Source organism: Gymnodraco acuticeps, unplaced genomic scaffold (genome assembly GCF_902827175.1).
Source record: "Gymnodraco acuticeps unplaced genomic scaffold, fGymAcu1.1, whole genome shotgun sequence".
In the NCBI taxonomy this organism is placed as follows: domain Eukaryota; kingdom Metazoa; phylum Chordata; class Actinopteri; order Perciformes; family Bathydraconidae; genus Gymnodraco; species Gymnodraco acuticeps.
The window spans coordinates 231,634-239,997 of NW_022992351.1; the positions used below are offsets into that span (position 1 = coordinate 231,634).

Below are 8,364 nucleotides of genomic sequence, written 5' to 3' on the forward strand. Positions count from 1 at the left end.
TGTCGCACTCTCTCTTTCTGTTTTGTTAGTGGAGGCTATAATTAGTAAACCCCATCTCTCTTACCGTCTAATCTTGCTGTTTCCATTTGTCTCTCACAGATTCATTGTTAACCCGGGCCCAGCAGTTACAGCCTGGAGATTTGACCTTTGCACGACACAGAGTGATGAAGCCAACTCAGATCAGGAGCTAAAGGTAGACGTTTTAATGACAAAGATTGTCTGGAAGCGGAATTGACACTGAATAAGGTCGGGCAAAAAGCGTACACAATAAGGATTTCAATTAGAGGCTTTAGAAGAAAGTGACCCCTGTGCTATGGAATATTAGGTGTCGTTTTTGTTGTTAGACAGTACTTTTAGCCACAGTAGCGGCTTTATGAATATTAACTTTGGTCTGCTGGTTCACCGAATTCGTGCTTTCTGTAATATCTCCACAGCTATTTCAAGTAGTGCCATGACATTTTCTACAGACATTCTAATCCCCATTACTTTTTCCACTGGCCCCAACATATTTTTGTTGTTTAGTAAAATGCCTTGGCATCTATTTGTGGATTGGCATTGAAGTTTGCACAGACATTCATGATTCCCAGACGATTAATCACAAAAATGTGATGATAACATGACTTTGGCTCTAGCACCATGGTGATGTTGTTTTTTCTGGTTTTGAGTCAAATGCCTTTACCCCCGCAGGATGAATTCTTATAACATTTATGACCCCCTGATAATCAGATTACATTTAGACTTTGTCCAAAACTTTGGTTTATAAATAAATACCTGCAATATTAAAGACACTCCCATCAGCCTCAGCTGTTCACATTGTGTTAGGCGCTAATTAGCAAATGTTAGCACACTAACACATTAAACTAAGATGGCCAGTATGGCAAATATACTGCCTGCTAAACATGAGCATGTTAACATTGTTATGTGAGCATGTCAGCACGTGCACAATAGCATTTAGCTGCTGCATTGCTGGGCCCTGTACTGCAGCCTCCCAGAGCTGCTGGCATGGCTGTTGACTCTAAACCTCGAAGGACATATCAAAATTCTAGACATGCTTGCAGGGAGGCCCTTAGCAACATTTGCCTGATGTTGACAGACTCTCTTGACAGACAAAATGAAACGTCAGTGCAACATCTGTAACCCAAATGGAAACAAAAGGGTAGCTGCATCACGGAGGTTCAAAATACAAAAAATGGGGTCCCTGGCAGGTGAAAGCACCTGAATTTCAGTTTTGTAGTTTTCTGATTTTGTAACACGTGTGTTTACGAGCGTTATGCTTGTGTAGGCCTACATAGAGGTAGAACAGACCAAACTAAATGCTCATGATTTATCTAAAAGTAAAATTCACAAATTAAATCAAATTGATACCATTAAAAAGGCTGATAAGATCGTAACATCCACACATGAATAGAGTTTGATATTTCAATGCCATTGTGGTGGATTTATTCATTTGTTTGGGTTTTTAGTTCAAGGGCGTAGCCTATGGCCACTTTGTGATGTTTTCCTACTTCAATTGTGCTACACATGTCATGATAGCTTTCCATATTTTAGTGTGGGGCAGTGAACAATTTCCATATCCATATTTGTTGCATCTATACAATAAGAAACACACAGATCAGGGTTCAACAAAGTCCAATAACCTTATAAGAAAAGAAAAAGGAAGATGCATTTCACACTGTGTTATGGTATGTAAGGTTTATACAGTATCTTGTAAAGTATGTGTCAGTGGATTGAAGGGAATACAACTTAAAGTATAATATACAAACATATTAGATACACATGACAGAAAATATCAATAAAAAAAGCAGCGGCCTGCACATGAGACACACACACAAACCCAATCAACAGTGTGTTGAACGATTTTTTTCTCATGGCAGGATAAAGACAGACCTCTAGTGGTTTAACACTCACACAGCAGCTTCATTTGGTAGAGCCTGAGAAAAAACTGGTAAACATTTTTGAAGTTGTATTTTGGGCCTTGTTTAAGAAGTATGCACACACACACACCTTCCTCTTTTACAAGGACTGATCAAATTACTTTTCTTTTTGACTTAATGTCTCTCCTTTTCTGACTAATACTCATCCAACTCTAGATAAGCTCATGTTCTAGGACTTTGTTTATAAAAATGGCAGGTCAATGTCCGTGTGTTTATCAGCAGAGAAGACCAGACACCCTGGATAAAAAGTTATGATGTTTAGAGAGGGCATTCCACTGAGGAGTGTGAGCACACACTCTGAAGGACTGGACTTTAAGGACACATTGCACATAACCACTACCTCACACTCTTCCATAGATCTCCTTCAAATAAAGTAACTCTCACACACACACACACACACACACACACACACACACACACACACACACACACACACACACACACACACACACACACACACACACACACACACACACACACACACACAGTTTTTAGACCAATGATCCATCACTGGGTGTATCCTTGCAGTGCTCCTGGTCCCTTTGCTGACTCATACCGTGTGGCTAGCTCTGGGGTTTTCCACAGTAATGTGAGAAGTCGCTACACAATCAAACCTTTATTCCCGACCTGCACAGAGCCCCAGAGCCACACACAACTCACAAACACACTGCTTTACGAACAATATATACTAGGCCTCGCTAATGAGAGTCTGCTGATGCTAAATGTTCTGCTGGGTGTGCACATAAGACTTCTGTAGGTGACTACATATGTGTGGGTGGATGTTTGTGTGCACATGCCTCAGGCTCACTGTGCTTCTCATTAGTCCTCCATACTGTTTTGAACAAAAGGTGTCCTGACTTCAGCACACACACAAGACAGCACTGTCCCAGAGTGTGTGTTTGTGTCTGGGGATGTGTGTTTTTTTCCAGAGGCTTTAACAGCAAGGTTACACCACAACTGGAAACAGATGAGCTTAGCAATTAATGTTGTGGACCTAAAATAAATTGCAGCTGACTGTTTAGCTCTCGTAATGTTCTTGTGTAGAGAACTGAAGCATTGTTTAAAAATAGAAAGACTTCAGGATTACAGACACAAATGTATTTAATCTTTTTAAGATTATATGGTAATACTGTACATGGCTTCAGCAAATATATAGAATACAATGTGCAATGAATATAAGCTAAATATTTGTACTTCATGTTCAACTTGAGAAATAGCATGCAGATCTGTTCAGTCTATAACAAACAGTTTCAAAGCCAGTAACTCAGCGATATGTTTCTATCGAAAGCAACACTGAAAAAATAAAGTGACTCCTTTTTCAACAACGTTGGAAAACATTGGCAAATGATGTCCAAAATGGAAGATATTTGGAAACATCAAGGCACAAGGGCAAAAAGTGTCCCAGCTACACAGTTTCTGTCTGCCATCTTTTCCTTAGGCAGGACCTCAGTCAATGAGGTGTTTTCAATGCTTACAATATATCAGATTCCTAGGCTTTGTAAGACAGCGTGAATAAGCACATTTAAGAAGACTAGAAGAGTGTCTGTGACGGCGGTTCCTGGTCCTTTAATCCACATTCACTGATGGCAGTATTGTACATCCCATCATGCCTTGCACCACAGGATCAATCAGATGGATCTGGTATTTTCGACCATTCTCAACGCTGATTGGTTCACTACCATGACGTAGAAAGGCTGGAGGAAAAGAAAAAAGTGTATTTTAATATTTAATTCTAACTTTATATATCTGACACAGGGGCAGCAGCTGATGGTGTTCTTCAAAGAGTATTTGTAGTGAGTTATGTTGCACTGTTACCACGGCTACTGAGTTAATTTGGGCACTTGACTACTGCAGCTCTCTTAAGAAATCATCGCTGTGGATTCCTGGACTGTGAGCTCATAGTTCAGACTTACACACTCAGTTCATGAACATTTTAGATTTTCAGTCACTAGTTTCAGTAAATAACGCTGTTGTCATGTCATGGCACTCCCTGTGTTCTACATGCGGAAAAGCTGGAGAGGCAGTTCATGTGTGTATGTGTGGGTGCATGTGTGTGTGTTTAAAAATACTTGGCTGCCTAGTGAGGGAGAGGCAGGCAGATGTTATTTTGGAGGCTCAGATTGCATCGTTATTATGTCCTGAAGTGAGAGTGGGTTTGTGTCCTAAGACGACTGTGGTGCAGTATGGCTGTTGACCAGACCGATGCGTCTTCAAATCTGCAGTGGAACATAAACACTAAAGTGGTACTTGTAAATAACCTTTAGCTTAGGGCTTGAGTGCTGCTCAGCCATATGGCACCTCATTACCCAAGAGTGGGGGTGTTTTCACTCCATTCAATCACTGCACTACCTTGTTTGTTTCTAGCACCCCTTCAACCACAGGATGGAAAACATATTGGTGATGTCAGCGGCTGCACTGAAAGGGGACTTTTTGGGGGTTATGGTGGCAAATTGGTAAACACTGTATTTTGTGCAATGTATCTTGTTGTGTTTAGGTGATTCTTTGATTTGGTTTTTTTACTGCCAATCTCAGTGACACAACGTTGATGAACCTAAGGCAATTCAGATTTTGGAGATTGTGGTGCCCCACCCCCCCAAAAAGACAATCCTTGTTTATTGTAATGAATAGAATAACCAATTATTGGCTACGTTTGATTATATCACCACCCGATTAAGGCTTACCGTTACCAGTTCAGAGCTCCTCATCCTCCCCAGTGCTGCCCAGGTGTGCTGTGGACAGGTGCCTGTTCCTCCCTGTCTGCACGGCCTGCAGGTTCTTATAGCGCACCAGAGCCAAAGCGATCTCCGCGTTCCACGCCGTGCCCTCCTGAGGACATCGAAAGTCTATCTCCTTCCCTGTGGCCATGACCACGGTGAAATACACCAGCCCTCGCTTGTACTCCACGCAGTCCACCGTGGCCATGCGCTCAAAGCGGAGCTCCTTGGCTCTGGAGCTCCATGCCGAGCTACGAGCATCCCCCCCTCCGCCTCCTCTGCAGTTGTGCAGTCGCAGCCCTTCCTCGGTGAGCACGCAGCGCTTCTTCTTCCACAGCTGGAGGAGCCCGCTGCTGCGCTTCTCCAGCAGCCCGTCTCGCATCACTTTGGCCGGGAGCGACATGGCCATACTGAGGCGAAGTCTTCAGACAGAGCCGGAACACAGTAGCCTGCTCAGCAGTGATGCGGCTCAAGATTTACCCACATACACATCCGTTACTTTGTCGGTGTCAGGTGTCCCCCGGGAAAACGTATCGGTTTTAGCTACGACATTAATATTAATAGCCAATACATTTTTCTCTTATAGTCCGTGTATAAATACAATCCAAGCCCCACTGACAACTCTTCATGGAGGTTGGTAGGCTGGTCTGCCTGGATATGTTTGAACATGCCCGGCTCCACTGTGGACCTTCCCCGCCTCCTCGTGGTGACGGCAGGAGGAGATCCTGTGTGTGTGTGTGTGTGTGTGTGTGTGTGTGTGTGTGTGTGTGTGTGTGTGTGTGTGTGTGTGTGTGTGTGTGTGTGTGTGTGTGTGTGTGTGTGTGTGTGTGTGTGTGTGTGTGTGTGGTGTGTGTGTGTGTGTGTGTTGTGTGTGTGTGTGTGTGTGTGTGTGTGTGTGTGTGTCCAGTTTAGGCTCAAAGAGAACTGCTGCACTCCTGTCAGTACTTAGAAATACACGATTTGCTTCACATTTATGATACTATTTATATTTATCATTCCAAGTTCCAAATAGTGTTTATGATGAGCTGATTTATCTTGTGTCTCTTTTAGAGCTGGAATGTGAGTGGGAGGCTTAAGATGTCAGATGTTGTAATATGTGAGTGCGTGAGAAAGAAACAAAACTTTAGAAATACATTTCTTTGAGCAGATACAGAATGAGACAAATGGATGACGAATCAGCCAATTATTAATCTTTTTTTGAAACTTAGTTTAGTGTAGGCCTACTTGCAACAAACTTTTGAAAATATTCCAGTTCTGGTAGATTTTGTATATGTTGTATACATTGTAAACTTGTATACATCCTAAAATAATGGTAGGTGTGTGAAACCAACCACAGCAAACTGAATGTGATTATTACATTTAAATTGACCTACTGGTTACATTTTTCACAACAAACGTGAAAGCCCTGCTGATTCCTCTAAGGTTTCACTGCACTATTCGCCTACAAGACAAAGCTTAATTAGCTCACCTAATAAAATTGTTGTCATTCTTGACAATGACATCCTTTACGGTAACTGGGCCTCAAATATGACAAGTGAGCCTTGTGGGTGGAGTCCAGCTCAAATTCCTCTCAACTTTATACGATACTGGACTCTTCCCATGATGTGTCACTGTGATGTTATGAGAGGAATGGATACAATGAATGTGACATTTAGTCACACACACACACACACACACACACACACACACACACACACACACACACACACACACACACACACACACACACACACACACACACACACACACACACACACACAGGGATTTTGGGCCCCATGAAAATATATCACATTGGGCCCAACCACCAGGCACAGGCCACGCCAACCAAGCACAATTGCTGTAACCACACCTCCAGAACCCAACCGACTCATTTATGCTTTAAATAACTCTACCTGAACAGGCTTGCATCTATCTAGTAGTCCAATACTAACTGCACAATATTTACTGACACTGAGCTGTGAAAATATAACACTGTGCAGACGTGCAACATTCTGCTGCAGTAGAATTCACTATTTGATATAAGACTAACATTCCTGACAATAGATCTCAATAGTCATCTTTTATGGTGTACATGCCTTTTTAATAATAACATTTTTGAATGGAACATTCTCAACATGAATGCATAAATCCAAATAAATATAACTTAAATATACATGACCTCTTAAATTAAAATAAAGTGAACATTAACACCAATATTATCATTTATAAAATGCTCTAAATAACTAGTAACGAGTATTAAACTGTAAAGGGACAACAAAACAGAAATGGAAGTGAAAAGGCCTGATGGTGGTGCTAAATCAGAGCCTATTACCTGTTCTCAGTCTTTTTCTCATCATGCATCTTGTGTGTAGTGATCCAATATTGTTACCATAGCCTTGCCCTTTAACAGTTATTACGAGCCCTTGCTCAGCCTTACTCACCAAGAGCCCGGCGCCTCGCCTTCTTACAGGCAAAGTCATTGATCAAGTCCTTGAAGTCCAGCTTTCTAGTCAACTGGCTTTCAATGGACAGCATGACAAGACTGCAAAGCCTTATGGGGGGACAGGGCTGCTGAGCCTAAAGATGGATCTGTTGGTCCTGGCACCAGGGGAGGGACAACTGATTTACTATGAATAGCTGCTAAAAATGTACCTGCATTTATTAAATGTCAGCTAAAAGAGGAGTGAAATGAAAAACTTCTGAAGTTTCTGTGAAGATATTAACAGTACTTAATGTCAGCTTAGTAAATTATTATTTACAATGGACTACCCTTAGCTAACAGACTAATTTCCACCAGCGCAGTTGCGTTGAGAACTGCGCACAAGCCGTGCTCATATGCCGAGGCCCCCTGCGCGAGGCCCCATGCAGCCTGCATGATCGGCCTGTAGGGAGGGACGGCCCTGCACACACACTAGGGCTGTCCTAAATACCACTTATGTTGTGAACCGAGCAGGACGCAGGACTCAAAAGCAGGACTCGGAGACAGTTGTCCAAAAATAGAATGTTCTTTAATAACAAGAACTAAATCGTACTTTCAAAAAATAGAAAGTAGTTAAATAGCCAAAACTAAGTTGGACAGCAACACAAAAACTCACTTGGCAAAAGGTCTCAATCGCAAGGTAGGTATCAGGAGTCAAAAGGCCTAGGTCAGGGGTAGGCAAGTAAGTTTGGCCTTGGGCCAATTTTTTTGCTGAGCCACAAGATGGCGGGCCAGAACATAATCAAAGCCTAATTCAAGGAATTGATTTTGGTAAGAGGGCAAGAGCCCCTTTTCCCCGGTTCAGAAAGAATGCTGATATCGCTGATAACCGTCCCCATCAACACTCTGATGCACAGTCAGATCCGCTGATTGGTTCAATAGGCGCCCAATCCAGAGCCTCTGGCTAGACCCGCCCAAAGGGAGACTCGTCCTCTCTAGCCCCATTTCAGTCCCAAAGCCAGGGCTATTATCTGTATTTTAACAGACTTATCTTTTAAATTGAGGTGTAGTTATTGTTCTCTTCAAAGTTTATTTTTCTCTGAAATTGTAGGGAGGATGGTCCTCCCTTTCCTCAATGGACGAGCCTCCACTGATTAAAGTAGAGTTATTAACTAGGTAGCAGTGTTATTTAACATATTCTGATAAGTATTGTCAAGTTCTCTGGGTTTTTGGCATTTATTTGAGTGTTTGCCCACATTTGAGAGGCTTGAGGGGCAACAGAGAATCCTTTTTCCTTTTCTTTATTTAAACTTTTCAA

General features: G+C 42.2%; 1 protein-coding gene across 2 annotated transcripts; it reads right to left on the reverse strand.

Moving 5' to 3' along the window:
• Positions 1–3,017: 3,017 nt before the first annotated feature.
• On the reverse strand, positions 3,018–5,338 carry phlda3 (pleckstrin homology-like domain, family A, member 3). Of its 2 annotated transcripts, none has more exons than XM_034208938.1 (2): positions 4,622–5,338; positions 3,018–3,628 (listed from the first exon to the last, which is right to left on the reverse strand). In XM_034208938.1, the coding sequence occupies exon 1, from the start codon at positions 5,055–5,057 to the stop codon at positions 4,626–4,628; it is 432 nt and encodes a 143-aa protein (XP_034064829.1). In that variant the 5' UTR covers positions 5,058–5,338; the 3' UTR covers positions 3,018–3,628; positions 4,622–4,625. The 2 variants fall into 2 exon arrangements, with proteins under 2 accessions (XP_034064829.1, XP_034064828.1); XM_034208937.1 differs by having other exon boundaries at positions 4,616–5,338.
• Between the last annotated feature and the right edge of the window lie 3,026 nt (positions 5,339–8,364).